The sequence below is a fragment of the Liolophura sinensis genome, chromosome 1 (genome assembly GCF_032854445.1).
Source record: "Liolophura sinensis isolate JHLJ2023 chromosome 1, CUHK_Ljap_v2, whole genome shotgun sequence".
Lineage (NCBI taxonomy): Eukaryota > Metazoa > Mollusca > Polyplacophora > Chitonida > Chitonidae > Liolophura > Liolophura sinensis.
Window position 1 is genome coordinate 30,605,088 of NC_088295.1, and position 20,672 is coordinate 30,625,759.

At 37.2% G+C, this 20,672-nt stretch overlaps 1 protein-coding gene across 13 annotated transcripts in view; it reads right to left on the reverse strand.

Annotated features, from left to right (window-relative positions):
* The window catches only part of LOC135462172 (CUGBP Elav-like family member 2), an 88,858-nt gene that overhangs the window by 64,411 nt on the left and 3,775 nt on the right, over positions 1-20,672 (reverse strand). For 12 of the 13 annotated variants that reach the window (XM_064739554.1, XM_064739560.1, XM_064739559.1 and 9 more), the window contains one exon: positions 8,163-8,270. The exons of the other annotated variant lie outside the window; for it this stretch is intronic. In XM_064739554.1, coding sequence (XP_064595624.1) covers positions 8,163-8,248 — 86 coding nt within the window. In that variant the 5' untranslated portion in view covers positions 8,249-8,270. Of the gene's footprint in view, positions 1-8,162; positions 8,271-20,672 lie in introns of those variants that run through there. 13 annotated transcript variants of the gene reach the window in all.

The window sequence follows — 20,672 nt, forward strand, 5'->3', positions numbered from 1 at the left end:
GTCAGAAACCTTAACAGAACGGCATCAAGATGATAAAACTACACATGTGTATAAAGAAGCACTTACAGATCAGCCCCAGTTGTGTAGGTTAAGAGGTACATGGCAGATACCAGGTGCTTGTCGGAATAAACACTCTTCACAACTACAACCTGTAATTTCCTCCTGAAGACGATGCTTCAAATCAGTAATCACATCAAGTCCACTGAACTGTTCAGTGTTGTCTTCATCCAATGCTACGTACAGTACACTATCTTAAGCTGAAGGTAGATTTCTATAACCTGTACAAGGAACTTCAGGCCCATATTTAAATGTATCAACAATACCCGTCTATAATTTCACCAATATAATTAACATCAAGATATATGCATGCTGTGACCTGCATACTAAACCCTCATTCAGCCAACTAACACCTTGTGGGTTAGACAATACAGCATCTGTTTACATTACATGCATATATGCATGGTCATAGCCACAGTATCACAAGAAAGCCTGCAGATAAATGCTTGGGTTAGCACACACACTGTTTTCATTCATAAACACCAACATAGTGCCTTAGTTTAGTTCATTATAATAATATTCATCATCTGATATTCAAACAAATCTATGCACATACATGTAATAATCTTGCCAGATAAGCCTACAGATAGAAGTTAATTCAATCCCAGATTTTCTATTCAATGCTGCTCTTTTACTGGTGGACACATTCTATGTACAGTGCATGTGCACATGAATTTTGCAGCAGACAATCTGCTATGATTGGATTATGGTTAATAATGTGTATTTGTTCAGCATTTTAACTTTCACATTTCATCAGAACAAGGTGCCATAAAACTGTACGTATTGAAAACAGTTCATAGTTCAATGCAGTGCAGCTGCGGGCAGATGAAATGTGTCGATGGTTGTTCATGATTTTCATAATCACATACATGTACATGTGCAATATGAGACACACCAACACGAGATATTTTGTCTGCATAGAATTCAAATAGCACTGCACAAAAGAAAAAGGGAAATTTACTGATGCAATGGATGCATTACATGTACATGTACATCATCATGTATATAAATCTCTTGAACTTGTACACGTGATAATGCACAGTTCTTGAACAGGTCATACTGTATATGTATGAACCAGAACAAAGTAAACAAAATGCTTAGATTTAAAATTCGCCTCTTGTCTAACATACAAAAAATGTGAAAATTGAATTTGATTGCTATATTTTTTTTTTATGTCATTTCTAATGGATTTGGCAGATCAACATCCAAGGTGTGTTCAAATGACAAAGGTTCAAATCTACATGTATGTGTACACATTCCTTGATCTTTCTCCATTTTTTAAAATTTGATTTGGCTATTTAGAAAAAGCCTGACATTCGTAAGCATCACAATTCTGTTCATTCTTTAGCTAATCAGTTCAAATGCAGAAGTTCAATTCTATTTGTCCATCTGAAGGAATGAAGGACAACGTTTTGAATCCATGTAACCACTAGCCAGTTGGTCGCCCTTCGGATTACATAAAAACGTACAATGTGTATAACTTATCTTTCCAAATGTATCACTTTATTTGTAACATATTAATATATTCATAATATGCACACACAGCATGTAAATGCACATTACCTTAATGCATGAAAAGAATTCACAGTAAACACATGTACATTAAGAAAAAGCTGAAGAATTCTAGTGACTATGCATGTTTTGATTTCAATCCAATTTTAGGATCTTTGGCAGCAAGTGTGAGTGTGAGCCTAGTTGAGTGAGTTGATATTAGAGGTGCTGATGCAGATGGGCAGTGTGATTGTGGAACGTCTTTGTCAGTTCCTCCCAGAACCCTCGTTCTCATCAGCAGAACTTGCTGTTGGTTTGTAGGGGTCATCTCAAGGGACCCCCACACCAGATTCCTTGTCAGTTTATATACAAGGAATCTGTCAATCCTTCCTATTACCACCCAGCTCGAAACGCGCTACCTCGCAATAAGGTTGTATTAGCCACCATTCCCAAATGGGCTGGTCTGATTGCCTTGCCTTATTACCAAATGCTCTACGATTGACTCCCTTAACAGTGAACCCCTACCCTTTTTCTCCCTAGTCAAACTCTCCTCGAAAAATCCTGACCGCTACATGTTCACATCCACTGCAAGTTTCCGATAGAGAACTGGCTGAACTCGCTGAACAAGATGTGGTATTCTGATGAACAGGAAAGACTGACAGTAATGAGAATTGGCAAGAGAAGTTTTTTCCTGTTACCAATGTTTAAACACTTCAGATGGGTTCCTGTAGTCATTTAAGATTGAGCTGTTTCTTCACTCTGAGCCACAGGACCCATATCACCAAAAGCCATTTACACCATTTATTCAACACCTTAAAACAGGATTTGGATTCTGTTTTTGCTTATGAAAACTGAAAAATTTCACCGTATATATTTCCATAATTGTGTCCTTTGTCCTCTTGGCAAAAGAAAAATACCTCCAATTCGATGCAACCTTTCATATTTTTTTTTTAATTTTTAACTCAGTCTAACATTGTTAAATGAAAATATCAAAAGCTAACTTGATTTAACTTGGAAGACATGAATATTTATGAATTTAAAAAGTTCACAAATTTAAATCTGGTGTTACACAATGTAGTCCAATTTCTGCAAACATTGCCTTGAGGACACAGTAGATACAGGCACAAAACCCAGTTCCTTCGCTCTACATTAGTCTTACACGAATACTACATGTAGCTTAACACATGACATGTAAGTTACTAATGTTAATTATAAAACCCTTGAGTTCTCCACATTGTGTGCATAGCCCAGCCTTGTCACACTGCTAAAGCCATGCTCCATAGCATTATTATACTGTACTTACTAGAACTGTACAAATAGTATACATGTAGGCCTTCAGTGACATTCCCATGAGCATATGGAGACATAAAGGGTCAATCCTGTCCCAGAACATATGTATTATTCCCAAGCATGTGGATGAACATGTACAGGAGCATGTAACATCTATACTTCAAAATCCTAGCCTAACAAATTTCTTATCTGCTACACCAATTAAAAGTGCAGACTTCGTATTGAAATGGATGCACGTACAAGTACACGTATATTTATAAATCACAGGTTTGTATGCTTACAAGAATGCTTACAGCATAAGAAGAGACAGAAATTTGAATACAAACGGCTCAAAATATTACTACTTAATATTAGTTTGGTCATTACACACAGTAGATATCATTAGAACATTTCAGTCCATGTTCAAGCATGCAATAATTTAGTATCTACATTTGTTCATATTTTACCACTGTTTATGGAATACATTTAAGTGTATATAGACAATTTGTCAAGACTCGGTACACGGATATACCTGCATACATACTGTATGAGTAATAATGCCCTTTCCACATGCAAATGTGGGTTGCACCAGTTTGAGTGGTTATAATATTCATATTTGGCTGAAGGAACCATATGGGAGGCTATATGTGAGCCAAACCAATCTACACATTTAGCATTTCTATGATATTTCCATCTGGAAGAGGTCATTTGGGAAGCATGCATATATAATGTTCCCATGACGAAACCTTCAGTGTCAGTTACACGGCAAAAAATTTCACCAATTCCCAGACGCAATGCCTCGATCTCTTGAACCTTGTATTCTGCTACACATACTGTCCATGAAGGTACTACTAAGGTGAAAATCTTTTCTTTTTTTTGACACAGAAAAAAAACATAACTTAAGCTGTTCAATTCACCTTCTTTAGACAGTCAATAACACAGTTCTACATGTACACTGTACTTATCCAAGGCTTACAGCAGAGTAATAATCATCAAACTGCATACTACATGTATGCCATTAGCCAAAAGTCTTAAATCAGTCATGGAATGTGAAGTACATCATGTGCCATAATTGCTATAGTTCATCACAGCTAATTTTTAGAACATTTAAATGTTCTATAGGATAATGATACGTGTACAGGAAAGTCAACAATGCTTTGGTGAGTCTAAATATGACTTCCAATAAATATGTGCATGTACATAAGGCTTCAGCCTACTTCCATGCTTTGATCAAGCTTATAGAACATGTACATGTAGGCGAACACTGTTCCTCTATGGTTAGAAGCGCAAAATAATTAGTTACAGGAACAAAATAATAGCATGTATGTACACGTTCAGTGCACTGGTCTATATGTATATGTATCTTTCTTCTGTGCAATGGTAACTGTCATTAGGGTGAGAGCAAGAATAACCAATGTACCCTCATGTTAAGCTTATCACATCAACATATACATTACGTGTATGTAAACCATTCTCCATACAATGCTACAAACTTGTCTATGAACAAAACTGCTTGGTCTGTCTGGTTGTAGATAGGAACCATTGTTTACTTGAGATTTCCCTTTGAACAAAATCTTAGCTTTGATCACATTCCTTGAAAGTATTGCCCGATGATTATGATTGGCTAATTTTATGGTCGGTCAAAAATTGCTGATAAGCAATGTGTGTTGTACGCAAACAAATCCAACGACATGCATCCATGGTACACGCAAACGTCACGCACAAGTATGACAGATTGAAGGAAATCCAAGTACAGACATACACATAGGTAGACAGACATGTACATGTAGTTACAAAACGATAGACAAAATCAAGTTGTCTAGAGACGTTCTACATTTACAAGTCAATGTCTCAGATCACTGAGTATTCTTAGTTTTGCATAACAAATTATTGGATAACTAATAATTCATGTGTGAGTTAGTGATAGTTACTGTGGCATTTACATATACATGTTACAAATGTATCTTCAAAACGTAATCAAAATCTTTGGGTGATACCCTTCAAGCTTGTAATGCAGCAAAGTGCACCAGTGCAAAAAAAAACACGCATACACATCCCAGCAAAAATGGCATATATAAGTATATTATTCTTTTGTGCATGCGAGTGATACATACATAAACCTCAGAAGATGGCGCAGAACTGTATGAACACATGAAATACTGCACGGCTCACTCTGCCCAAAGAAAGGATAAGATCACTGTCTATTTCCAAGGCATTGAGCAGCTTGACTTGCCCCGCTTCCTGAATGCTAAAACATTCATGGCTTTTTTAAGCAGAATCTGCCTCTCTTCTTTACATGTAATTTGTGTAAATTTCTAGTCCAAAGCTTGAATAATTCCTGCATTTCTGGCACTCATTCGAACCACATCAGTATATTTCTTTCAGTTTTTGCAAACTGTTTTGTTAATTGACATGGGGTTTCCTCAAGTGAAAGTGCAATAAATTTCTTTTTCCTTATACAAATGACCCATAGGGGCTTTTTTTGGTCTGACAATGGGTCTTTTTTGGCCTGACAATGTCCTACACAACTGGTGAAACTTTGGAACATTACTTGCAAGGCAGCTTTCTTGGCTATGCTAAACACGTGTACATGTAGAGCACTGACAAACTGACGTTTGTTTGAACATACATTAATATGTACAGCGATTATCACATACAATGCATATTAATTACATACAGTGTAAGTGAAGTATTCTGATGCTTCTAGGCCATCAGATTTCTAATTCTATAGCCAGTGCATATACACCAAATGGCATCTTTGCTGTGTTTCTATTAAACCTGTGTACATGTACACCAGGAGTTTGTATCTCCTTGCTCTGTCAGTCAGATGTTGCATGCAACCAAGTTGTAACTTCCAAGTTAGAAACTTCCCATTCAACACTGGTTTACAAGACATCTGTTTCCTGTAAATCAATGTTTTTCAAAGACATGGTGCCCAGTATAGTGTGTGGGGATCCCCTATATACATGTATCTGACCATGTCTGCTTATCAATATAATGAAGGACTTGTTATCAAAAACTTCACATTTGAACAGCAAGTCATTTACTCTGCCTCATGTCTTATTTTAACCTTTGATTACGGCATTTCAAAATGGCAACATCAATCAAATCTAGATTAAAGATTCACACAAGATTCCATTTTTAACCTTAAAATAAATGATTACATGCAAGCAAGGTTCAGGGTTATAAAAACTTCAACAGTTGGCACAGTTGAAGGGCATGGCCTGGATAAATCATTTCTTAATCAGGCAATACTGAAATTCCATAAAATACAAAATAAACCATGTACATCTTAGACACATCTTAAACAATACAAAATAAAATGCATTGTGCTTCACAATTAAAAGTTCTAAATTGGCTACATGTGCACGCAGTTAATGCTTACACAAAATATACTAAATGAACAGCTAAAGTGTCTTCAAAAGTTTAAATAAATTACTGCAATGTAATTTATTTTTCCACTTTGCCTGTAGACTACATGTACATTTTAAAAGTGTACATGTACCTTTTTCACGTGCCAGTTTGAAGTTTAAGCATGACAAAGGCAATATTCCACTAGGTTTTCTATTTTTATTCCAATTTCAAGTGAAAGAGCACATGGAATTCACTCCTCTGCTAATCTAGCTTTTTGTTTCAAATTCTACAATAGGATTTCCTACAATCTGAAGACCCCCAGGCTCTGCCCGGTTTCCTCCGACCATAATGCTGGCCACCTTCATACAAGTGAAATATTCCTGAGTATTGCAAAGAAAAATTAGTCAAATAAATAAAATAAATAGAATCTGCAGAGTTTCTTTACCACAGGATGTTAAAAATGTTACATTTTAGACGTATGCATTCATATGAATTAATTGGCTGTTAATCAAATCAAAGGAGACAAAGGTCTCCTACCATTTCCACAGCCCCACATCAAGTTACCACAAAAACAGAAAGACACACTTATTGATTGCTTTGTCTGCCAACATTTTTTTTTTTAACCACACTAGTGCTGAATAATACTGTTAATGGCTGTATTATGAGTGTGAGAAGGGAGCAAAGGATTTCCAATATTAACTACAGGTTGGGCGGGCGTGCTGCATGAATACAACACCCACAGATCAACCTCTTATGTCACCCACAAACCACAGCCTGTGGTTATTAAGCCGCACTGTTGCGTACATGTACATTTACTCCGAGTCTCTTGTTATGAATGATCACATTACTATAATGGTATCCACAACACAGGAAGGAAACTTGAGTGTGGTGACAAGAGCTCAAGGAAACAGTCACTCATACACCTACAATGTACATGTACTACACTCATTTTACAAATGATTTAGTGCACACAAAATATGTCACCAAGTAAATTTTTCGCTACACAACTGTATGATGAGCAATTTAATAAGCACTGGAAATTAATATACTTGAAATTCTTGCAAATACATGTACAAATAACTTAGTGTCCTTTGTAGAATCATCACTATGCAGCTGGAGATCTACAAAGAAACATGGGTTCACACATTTACTTTAGCGGTGTTCTAAATGTGCAAAGTTGCCCTTTTCTCTGTTTCTAGGCAGCATAGAAAATAAATAAATCAACAAATAAAAAAGTGACTATATCCAGCAGTTCCAGGAAACATTAGGTAATTGGGGCACATGTCAGTCTGAAGCTATGGTTAAACTGGACACCAATGAGTTAACAAACGACTTGTGCATGAAGTACATTCACATGCCCTTTACCTATAATGGTCCGAAGTTTTGGGCATCTCATGTAATGAAAACTGCTATAATATGAATAATTGCTCTAGTACATGTACATTGTGAAAACCCTCATTTGAGTTCGTAGTACAACACAGTGCAAATTACCAGGTCATTAATCAATTACATGTACAAACGCAAAGGAACCAACCATTAGGAAACTTCAACTTAAAAATCCCAGTATCATATCCTTGAGCAAGTCTAAAATACACACAGCGTCTTTAAGGCGACATTCACTAAGTCTAATCAAGGCTAGGCACAAGGATTTAGTGTACACTGGCGCTCAATGTGTCAACAGATTCAAAAAGCCCAGGAATGGGGACAGTTTGCCTGGAGTTTGGGACAAAAAACTGTCTGGGCTTTTCAGCAGCACTTTCCCACCAGACAACATGTGGCCAACAACTGTACTCACTAATGCTTCCTAAACCTTCTAGAGAAACTATGGCTGGGTTATAATTACTACATGTATAAGAAGCTACTAAGTGTCTACATATTTAAGCACAAGAATAAAGTGTTAGTTTGTTTCGGGCTCATCAAGTCCATGAAATGAAGTTCAAATAAACTCAACAATCTGAATCTACTAGACTGATCAAGGTGAATTCACTTACATGTTATTATCTGAGGGATCCACGTTCTCGGTCATCTTCATTCTCTTGCTATCGCACACACACACTGTCAAGTTTCTCTTCAGCATACATGTAATGTATAAGGTAATCCTAAATGAAAAACAGTCTTAGTATCAATTCATCAACTCCTTTGTTCTTTACACACTGGCCAGCCCATAAACATACATGAACAACCTCTTGCCAGACACTAGTAGTGGCACATGGTCCAACTTCCACTACGACAAGACTTTTCCCTAGGCCAGTTAAATCCAACAGTTATGAGCACGAGTAGCAGCAGCAGTTGGAAGATACCTTAAAACAGTGCTGCAAACTCCCCATGTCCACTCCCACAACGCCAGTCTGAACACGCCACAAGGCTCAGTGAGACATTCCAGTGTTGAGGGATCTTAGAAAGTCTATTGTAAACACCACCATCGGGCTGCTGGAGACATGGGGCGTTGAGGCCTGCTGCTGGGACTATACATATGGAGAGCTGGCAGTGAGAGAGCTGGACCACTACAATGGCCTGTGTTGGAGGATAGGGCTAACACTGAACTACATCTGGCAGAGCCACTGCTAATAGCCACATCCTAAACAGCCTTGCAGGCCAGCCAGGGGAATAGGGTGCAGTGTGCGTGTCTGATTGCTGATGGATCTTTAAGCTGCCTCACAATTAATGTCGGGCTATAATCACTCAAACAACCATGTGTGCTGCAGTTTTCATCAAATGCCAGCAGTCTGGAGGCTTCTCTTGTCCACTCTCAATCCCTCCTAATATACATGTTCCATACTGATACGAAGCTTCAGAGCAGTCTGGCTTTGTCAGCAAGCCGCAGATAATTTACGCCAACTCCACCATAAACACTCCTGATCAAGTTTTTTTAATATCTGATCTGGAAATTTCTGTTCACAGGAAGTGTAATCCCACTAACTTTTGACAGCGTTATCCCATCAGAATTACCGCACCTCGTATCACCAGATGTGGGAGAAAGCTTCATTTGCATCACACAGTATTAATTTTTATGGAATCCAAATAGAGGAAATGACTTTACGTCAAATATTTCGCACGCTGAAGCAGCTCCAATGAGTCTGAGAATGTTCGATAATTAATGTCTCTCATCAACAGCATCTCTGGGACACTCATAACAATAGTTCAAACCGATCATCTACACCACCGCCAAGATTCAATCCCTACAAAAAGCCAATAATGCTTTTGCTAGCGGAAATATTTTCCAATCAATGCCCCCCAAAGCTGGACACCACACTGGGAGCAGGTTATCAAGCAAGAATAACTGTTGACCGTGATCAGAACAGCATGGGGTCATGGCTTGATTACAGTAGTCTGCATTTTCCGCCTGTTTTATAACCCTATTCCACACATCTCCTCCATTCAGCAGACAAACAGTCCGCCATAATTCCACAATCATTATTAAATATCGACAGTCTACAGAGAAACCAGCCATGTATTACTGGACCTTTCGTCCCAACGCCCTATACGTTTCCACTTCAAAGACGAGTAAATTAAATAGAGTGACTGAAATGTAATCAAATCATTGCTCCTTACATTTAACGAGAATTTCTCTGATCACATTTGTTGCTAACGTATCCTTTGTGAGGAAGTAAAGCGAGGTCAAGATGGAAGCATGCCAGTGTCTGCTAACAGCATTTTGTGGGCCTGTTTCCAGTTGAACACTTCTGTGCCACCACCCAGGAAATGTCCAAATGTACAGAAAAAACAGGTCATCAAAAAAAATACATATCCTAAAATAAGATCAACCCCACTGCCATGGTTGAGACCGTAACACTGCCCATTTAACTGTGCATGGCAATCTTGTTTCCCAAATAAGTAGTTTCTTTGAAGAGTGACGTCAAGAAAGGTTTACTTTTAAATCTGATCTGCATCATGCTTGATTTTCATGATTGGTCAATTCAAATGGCAAGGCAGAAGTGTATGCAAGGAAATTGGGCACACCACATCTACTTGATTAAAGCATGCCAAAACTACCACAAATTTTCCTATGCAGTTCTAATGGTTTACAACTTTGTACGAACTATGGGGAACATCTTCCCAATATGCCCACCAATACAGTACAACATTAGTGCTGGAGTGCCCAGACGAGGCACCTACACATACCTTAAATTTACACTTGTACATGCAAAGGATTCACTAAGGACATGGTAACATTTGAAGTCAAGCAAATTACTTGCTACATTTCAGAAAGTCCTTGCAATAAAAAGAATTTCCACATGTGCCAAGAAACAACATATTGTAACTTAATATACAATCATCATCATGCCTTAGCATGTAGCCCTGGCGTAAGGTAAGGTCAAACTACATGAAACAGTCTAAGTCTGCATGAAGCTAGCCCCACAGCCAGACACTTCAATTTGTGAGGAGTTACAAGACGCCTCCAGAACTCCCATAAACCAAACCGTTTGCCAGCAAGCGCTTGATTAAGTAAATGTGACTAAAGCACCATGTGAAGTGTTATTAGGGTGAAAAAATAAAAAGCTCTGACAAATTTGTATGAACATGTACATGAAGGTAATAAGGTAGGATTTTTTTTTTTTTACTCCCACAAGCTGCAGTACTGTTGTATATCACAGACATACATATAAATGTAGTATTTAATAACAGGACAAATTGGTTATTTCATTTATTACGGCGTCTTTCTGAAGAATAAATTATGACGCAGAGTTACATGTGTGTTTTACATTTGCGTCAATTCTGCCTCTACATAAACTACAGAACGAAGTCCTAAAGGAGAAGTTTTGAAGGCACAGCTTGTTAGCATTATTATGCAGCCCGGGTCCATAATTGGAAGCACATCAAGCTTGGTTGAAAAGTGCGAAGAACACATGTAGCTATTGAGCGTGTGGTCTTCATAAGGAGTAAAACATGCTGAGAAAGGTATGTCCTTAAGTAAGGAACACAAATAATACAACCTGTGCACCACACCATCCACTGGGTGAAATTCAGTCTTGACTGTAGAAAATAAATAACATTCAAGTAACTGTCCTTCATGTGCTATACTTTTCTGAACGAAAAGTGCGTAGTTAACATCAATGCAATTTGGTAATGCTTGCTATAGATTCAGATGATTCCATGTGAACTAATTTGAAAACAAAAACCAAGGTATGATGTTTTTTTTTATATATAAAGCTTATCACTTCTTCCCTTGCCTTTTGTTAAACTGCACATGTGCATGTTATCTGCATGATTGATGTGTACAAACAAGGAGACCTTTTTAGAAACACGAATTATGAATGACTGAAAAGTAATGTTTGAAGTTTCACTGCCAATATTAATGCTAGAATTAATGTAAAGCCATTGGGCAGTTTCTTGATAACATGTATAAACACAACAGCCCCATCCCCAGAAACTTGATACAACTTAGTAATTATTAAATGTCACCTAAGACAAACTGTTTAGACTACCTTTACAGACTTTGGAAGATTTATGAGGGCAGTTCAAATGAAACAAAAACAAGACATAGAGCAATGTAATTTAAGACAAATGTACTGATACCAACAGCCACTTAGTTACACTTTTATTTTCATTTATAACCAAGCTCTACATGAAGTCTGAAGCATGTATTTCAAGGCGAAAGACCACATGTACATGAAATTCATTTCTTTATTTATTTGACTGTTGTTTAGTGCCATACTCAAGAATTATGAATATGACTGCTCAGTGTTTACTGTACTTCTCGTCAAATACAGCAGCCCCACAGAACTGCATAATCTACACGCAAGCAGCTGACATAGGTGGTGGGCACAAACAATACAATGAGATACAGAAGAAAAGAATCATGAAGATATAAATAAATAAAATACTCTATATATAGATTTTCATCTGGATGGGTGCCACAAGGATAACAAAGTATATGAGAGTACGCCTACATTTGTAAGCGATACCCAGAACTACACATCCAGGTATCGACAATACTAGAAGTGATACTTTCTCATGATGATAGGTTATATCCGTAGAGGTTTGGGCACCAAGCAGGTCCACTGTGAACAGCATGTCTAATTCATCCAGAATGAAACCAAACATACGTGGATGTACATATATACACATACACAGCACAAGTACAGTATGCATGTGTTCATTTTTGTCATTACTTCGTCTTGTCTGGAGAATAGGAAAATGTTAAACAGATACAAGTTGAGTGTGTTCTTCAACCAGAACCACAACTCAAAGTATTTGTCCAAAAGAATCCAGCCAAGGGAAACAACTCTACAGCACATACAGGAATTTTGGATATAGGGTGAAACAGTACACTATTTTACAGCAAGGCATGTTGGCCATGGTGGCCAAAATCAGACAGTCGCAGGTGCAGAATACTACATGTACATGCCCTATATGCACATCAGGGTAGAATAGTAATTATTTCAACACAGCACAGAATAGACAGGACACTAAGTTTCGGAAGGGGTGGGGGGGGGGGAATGACAATGATCTGTCGAATTTAAGCTGTTCACATGATGAACATTTCAGCTTCCATGTACAGTAGCACCAGAAACATATATTTGTAAGAAATAACCAACAATGTTTCAATCTTGTAGTTTTCTTGTAACACACTGCCACATGTACAGTAATGCATGTACTATAACCATTGCCATATATTAGGTGATTGCTCCTTTATCCGTGACACTTTCCAAAGTTAGTTATGAACAGGAGTTAACTTTCATTTTAGGCTCTTCATAATTTCATGGAGATTTTCTTTAACTTATTGCCCTGTTTTCACTGTTGGTGAAAATCATGTGAAGTTTTGTAAAATTACCATTAATTCACACATGTGCATCTTCATGTGAATTCCACCAACTAATCAGCCTTCAGCACTGCCCTTTGTACAGCAGGGTGATTCACTGGAGAAAACTTCCACGAAATTGTTGGTAATTTACGCACATGAAAAGCTGACCAGTTTTTACCATGCTGTTGCATGTTGTACCTCCGCATCAAGCACATAACTAAGGTCACTTATCACAGAATATGTCACCACAGTAAACACACTGTGAGCATCATTGCAAATCTCCACTACATAAACTCTTGTCCTGGAGGTTAGGCCACATGCACATCAATTGTGATTCCCTAGTAAAACGGGTCCAAGCATACCTACAAATGTGCATGTACACTTAGCACCTTAGACAATATGGGATGCTCCTGCAGGAGTTCCAGAATGACAATAATCACTGATAACAAATGAGACTCTTCATTTAACATCTCTCTTCAATGTGTGATTATCCAGTGATTGGTATCAGAAGTTTACTGTTTTAGTAGCATATATAATTTTTTTATCTACAAAAACTAATAGTGATAAATGTAGGGGCAGTCATGATGTAGACATTTCACTGCAAGATATGTATAGTAGGAAGCATCAAGCTTTACATGCCTCTTTAGTTGCAGTCCAAGGACCTACACATACTGTATCACACTATACCTTGTATACACATACATGCACTATCTAACACCTACACATAAAGCCACTACTGCCTCTGTCACCTGAACTTTTTTCACTGAGTACATGTACATGTACATCTATATTGATTTGGCTGCTTTGACCTGCAGAGGACACACATGCTAGCAAAGACATATTGAATCTTCAACCTCTCAGATCTCTGTATAGAGGTCTAACCATCACAAATTGTCTCATTCTCCCTGACAGATAATCAACAGCAGCTGTTGCGTCCCTTTATCAGCCAGCCACACCAGGATTATATGTCTATACAATACTGCTATTACTGCTGTAAAGGGAAGAGATTTGTTCCTAGTGATAACAGTACATTGATGATAATGAGGTATAGGTGTATTATTTATCAAAACAGAGTGAAGGTTGAGTGAGAGTTTTTCTGCATGCAAACAATACATATACTTCCGTGATACACTGGTCAAGTAGCCTAGAGTTTTACATTTGTGACCAGTACCTGATGGATCAGCTGCCACTTTACATACATGTACATTAATATGGCACCAGTACACAAGTAAATAAAGTAATCAATGCAGCTAACAGATTTTTTTTTTCTTTTTCAAAAGAACTACATCAATCTTTGCAGCTCATGATTCACATGTTTAAGCTGGTATTATCAGTATACAGGTAGTCTATCATAAGACTGTTTCAATCAAAACATACACTGTGTATGCACACAACAACGTTAAGATACGAGGTCCAGCAGAACAGCAATACTTCTCTCGTGTTTGATTTATTTCTTTATTTAATTGCTGCTAAAAATTTTACTAAAGTAAGGTTTGTAGTTGTAAAAATCATGCATCTATACTAAAACAAAATGGTCATGCTTGACAGGTACACATACCACACCAACCTCGAGTCCTCGCTTAACGCCGTAAACAATGCTTTAGCTAACAATGATCCAGCAAAAGCCTGTGTTTTTTCACATTTGAAGGGTTACCATTCAAAATGTGAATATTGCAACAATCTGGAAAAACATTATATAACTCGAGAATAACACAGCCAGGAATGCAAAATCAGCAATAGTACAGTACATGTAAACACTAAAAGTAACAGGTATATATGTATATCTATATAATGCTATATATGCTGCAAGCAGATGCAAATGAAGGCCAATCATCAAAAATTATTTTTCAACTTACCATGGACAATTTCAACAGAACAGAATGTTCTACCTTCTGGATGTAATACTTGAGGAGAAATGTGTGCAGCCCTTAGAATACCTGCGCTGACTAAGACCACACTACAGGTAACAATGAACAGGAAGCCATGCTTGAAATCTTAGAGAGAAATACCTTGTTTAGCTTAACTAGTAACAAAGGCTCAGTACTTCAGGGCAAGTTAATCTCTGAAGGGCTTTCCACATTAACCTTCTCAATCTTTTATAACAGCCTGTAACAGTATACATGTTAAGTGACCATACATGTTTCACCTGCTACGAATACACATGTGCATGCAATGGCCACATTGTTACTGTAACTTGGTGCTCAAATGCTCTCAGAATGATATACTTAAGAATAGATGTGATACCAGTTAAATTGCTATAATGTGTGCTTGCGGGCGAACTGTTAAAAAATAACTGCATCGTATAACACACAGAAAGTACTTCAGCTCAGCTACATTGTACATGTGTAGACCTACAATTTCAAAAGGGTCACCACAATTTGAATAAATGATTTCACAATGAAAGGCATATCTGCTTGAGATGATTAACATGACAATATTTACTCAATTTTAGCAAATTCAACTATTTCAACCCTTAACTGTACGTAACTCACAATTCACAATACTTTATATCTATGAAAGATATACATGTATTATCCAATGGGGAGGCGGCAATTTTTCAAATCCCATGAGGTGGCGCTAGTGTGAAGCAGGACTTCGAGCTATTGTCACATCTACTCTGTTACAATGTACTATTTTCTATTGTAACATCATACTGTCTTTAATGCGACGTCTTCAATATGAGATCTCCATTAAATACATTTCCATATTTATACATATTTTATAACTGTCTTCTAAATTTAAATTGTTGTGGTTTAAAATATAATGTAGCTTCAGTGAAAAGAATAGTATTTGCACCAATCTAACTGCTTTCACATACAGTGTACAATCAATTTTGGTTTAACTAGTATTTATTTTTTACATCATACTTTTTTCCATTACTGCACTGCACCATTCTATTGAAATACATGTACATGTGTACTATAATTTAACATTTCACTTGATTTATTGAATTAATTATTTTCTTCACATGTTTATTAAAGTAAAAGAAAGCTGAAATATGAAGTAAGGTTCATCTATGCATAAAAATACTTTCATTTATTTTTTCAGATTTTTTTCTAGTGTTGAAAGGCATTTAAATATTCGAAAACTATGGTAGGGCTTTATGAGCCATACTGACAATATCTAGGAACTGACGTCACATCACTTTTTTTTTGTGTTATCCAGAAGCAAGGAATTTTGAGGAACATTATTTCAGTAATCTTTCATGGTTAAAAAGAGTTTTTCCAACATTCTGTGATGATTAGAGTTGGATAAATTTTCTGTGACGTTAGATTTCCTAACCACTGATAATATGGTCCATAAATCCCACCTTAGAGGTCAAATGTTTGAGTGTCTTCAATTCTTTTCACAAAAACCTAAAAAAATAAATGAAAGTATATTTATGCCTAGTTTTAAGTGGTTTGCTTAGTGATATCTACTTCCATTTTTAGAGGTCTTCTTTAAAATGATGTTCAATGACAGCCCCAAAAAAATACAGAATTCTTTTTTATTTTCTGATCTTAGTAAGAGCAACCAGGCAAAGCTGGTTTCAAACATGTGACGTCAATGGTCAGGGACAATGTGCCGTCCTCTTAAACACTTGGTCAGCGAGGACCAGCCAGCCAGCATGTCTCCACAATCCCTACTCTTAGGAAATTTATGTCACAAAGGTATTATGTATAGTCATCTGCTTAAGTTCTGCAAAGTCACCCTGCGCCATATGTTTAAGAAACCCCAATGCTGCACTTTTCTTACAAGTACACACTTTTTTTGTTTATCTTGTAATAATGCACAAAAGGTTGTACACACCCTGGGTGACCAAGCAATGCAGATCCTACAATAAATCTGGTGTAACTTGGCTGCATCTACACCTGAAGATGAACATGTGCTAAAAGACTAAAAGAGTATGGTTTATGAGCCAATAAGAAATGGGGGATGTCAACAGTTTATCAGCTAAGGGGAGCTATTGTTCCCAGGCTACAGGTGTTCTGCAGGCGTAACCCAATCTGCTAAGCTAAAGCTGTGTGAATGATGTAAAGCCTTACACTGGGGGGGAAATGATGAGGCGGCGAGCCAGGGAACTCCACACCTCAATGTTAGAGCCCTTACCAGGTTAACCTGGCCTTCTCAGAGATATTGGGTTTCCTGGGACTACAGCTTTTTTCACCTTTTCTGGTTTTCCACATGCAGAGCAGATATTAACAAGACCTTCAATTAGCAAATGATCCATACACTTAACACCTTTCTTTTAGCTCTGTTTCACCAGGCTAATTGTGCCCGAGAATAAAACCTAAGTTTGCCACTTGCAGGGCTTTTGACATTGCTCGTCCCATTATCAAGAAAACTGCAGTACTAAGACACTGTTACTGTACATGCAGAACACTGGTCTTATCAGTCTTATCTTAAGTTGTCTTACCTGAATCCACCGGATTCTAGATACACCAGGTCAGTATGGAACGAACACCTGTCTAGTTTATAACTTTATAAAAGATAATACTGTATTTCTGTATCTTCAGTTTGTGTCCAGTGTATTACTATCATGCATGTACATTTGAATGTGTACTTGTTACAAAGTGACAAGACCAAAATTGTTGTGACATTGTCACAATGCATACACACTCAAACCAATAACACTCAAATGTATTAATACATACTGAACCACAAATTTGTTCTTAATTCTGCTCAACAAACAAGGTTATACATAAGTCAACTAAAAATGAAAAACTGATAGATAAACTGAACTGTGTACGTTATTGTTTACTTCCTTTCAATTCCACTGCTGCACCAGTAACATGTAACAATAGGCTACTCGTGTTATGGGTAATAACGATTCAGTTTCCTACGATAATGTTTTAGTGTGATAGTAGCAACGAGTCAATAATGTACTTTCTAGCAATCATCTGTGTTATTATTTGCAGGAAATGTATGCCATGAATACCTAGGCAGAAAAATCTCTGTAAACATATATCTGGGTAAATGTTGACCACGAGTTACTCAGTGTATGTAAACAAGGCTGACGTGACCTGGTGGCCAAAAACCCATACTCAGCTTATAAATGTTTTTATGGCATGAAGAATATTTAACTCCACAGGCCTCAGCTGCAAATACAGTCAACATGTACATAATGTACGCCTGTAACATGTTCTCAACTTTGACATTTTATGACACACTGAAAATATTTCAAATCTTGTTTTGGCCTTGTTTTGTATAATCCTCAGCAGGAGCATGCTGTCTACAGTACTGTAGTACTTGTGTTTCCTGAAGACAACATGGATGCTGGCCTATACCACAGCCTTCTCTTCTCTTTTAAAGGTTGCTGTTGTCCGCCAGAATCCATTCAATTGTTAGCACCTGTACAAACGTCCAGTGTCTATATTTACTCGCGTCTTATATAGCAGCTACCTTTACACCTAGCATAAGAATCTTTCGCGTATCCTTCCCAGTTGTGATAGCTATTTATTATCTTGTCTACTACAGTGCTAATGGACCAGGCAATGAACCTCTGGATAGATGTTCAAAACACATCCGAACTAGATCTTATTTGCCTATTGCATCATATCTCTAATGCTTCCATTTTCTTTCACTCAAAATTTCCTAATTTCCCAGAGAATGTTCTACTGTGATTGCCTAGTAACATGTACATTATACCTGCAACATGCATATATACATATATATATATATATATATATATATATATATATATATATGTGCTTACAGCTATGAAGCCAGCAGGGGCCGGGAGGTCATTGAAACACTGGTAGTTGAGCAATGGATAGTTGTCTGAAGTAAGTGCCATCCAGTTAGCACACAATTCATGGCATTTGGAATAAAAGTGTTAAGCACTGATGCTTTGCACGGTCAAGTCCACTATGTACAAAGCATATAAAGGAAGTCGTGTCAAAATATTACCACATTTTAGAGTAAAACTTCTTCCATTGAATAAGGGCCAAGATCACCAGAACTAAATTATTCCCATACACTGCACGTAAAACTACTGGGCATTCAATTTAATTGTAGGGACTATCTCGTATGGCATAAAAATTGCATGTAACAGTATACAAGTATGTAGTAATACTGCTGACCAGTATGCACATGTATTTGGATTGACAATAATGGTGAACAAATGTTCTGGTGTAGTACATTACAATAGGCTAGCCTATAGGATTATTCATCCAGGTAATACTGATCCTACAGCTGTGACTTACAGGGAAGAAGGCAAACAATGGCCCAGCTGGTTTACTACCTGTAGGGCAAATTGGCTTACAAATGCACACGTTCAGATTTCAATATGGCACTTCAATAATCAGTCCTTCTCTTCACTGTCTGTCAACCGCTAACACTACAGTTACAAACACATGGACACACTTGTACATGCAATGCCACTCAGCTGCAATTCCATCAAGAACCAATAACTGAGTTATGGCAACGCATAAATTACATGCACTTGAAATTGAAAGCATGCTATCAGGATTCTTTTTATTATTAAGTAAATGCCCAGATTCTTATTTCTAGAGAAATATTAACACGGGAGATGCACATAACTTAAAACCGTCAACGCTGTAATTTAATTAGATATGGAATACATGTATGCTTGCATGTGGAAAATGATATATGCAAAACTGTGCACTAGGTCTGCATTCAACGGGAACAGATTGCCTTTGTGTCTGCAGGTCTTCAAGCATTTCACTGAATATACTGCATAGAGCAAAATCAGTCAATAGAACCACTTAAGTAACAAGTTAAAGTTCCCTAATTCAATTTTTGCAAATGTAGAGTCATATGTATCAACCAATAAAAGGTAGGAATTTGCAACATGTATAAGGCAATCACAAGTTTTGTTACATAATAATAATACAATAATTTCACACTGTTCACGTTGACAACTCACAACCAAAATGTTTGAAACAGTCATGCTTTCACAGGAGAGAATCGTTTCTGTAAATCATGGTAGCAGTAGGCTTTCTAACAGAGGAATGTCATACCTTTAAGTTACAAATTAAGGCCTGAGGTTCAAATTATGCCTAATACATGTTCAGTTGTCCTATAATTTTGATCAGGTCAGCAGTGAACCAGGTTCAATACAGTATGACTGTACATGTATATAAGTAATTTAACAACAACATTTTCCCAACAGGATACAGATCTTAATTCATTTTCCTATTTTATTATACATGTATTTTACTTCTAGAGAAAGAGTGAAAGAGTACATCGATCCCTAAAAATTGACAACTTCCTAGGTGACACAGGTGATATATGAATGCAAACCTCATACAATCTTGTCAAAGAGTCAAAATGGAATTTAAATTCATGCTGCTCACATTTGCAGGGGACATCATTAAAGATGAAGAGTGTCTGAAGATGGAGCTATAATTTGGACATGAATGGATAGGTCATGTTGAACGCTTGTTTTTGTGGTTGCCTGTTGGATCACCAGTCAAGAGATATCCAGGCAGAACAGGTAATCAGAGCAGGTAAACAAGAGGACGGTTTAGTTCAAAGCCTACTCCACTGAGCAAATACAAAGCTGTGTACACGAGCTATGAGCTCAAGCAGCAGCCTTGAGACTTAGAGGTTAGGCTGGTGAAAATCAACACACATGGCTGTCTCCCAAAATGCTCAAGCTTCATCTAAGACTTTTACAAAAGCCATAACAGATTTTACAAAGGTTGTAATAGATTTTACAAAAGCCATGATGGATTTCAACTCATGCACTTTATTTCTGTTGTTGCAGAATGTGGATTCAATCATTCCACCAGCTATAGACCAGTCAGGGCAA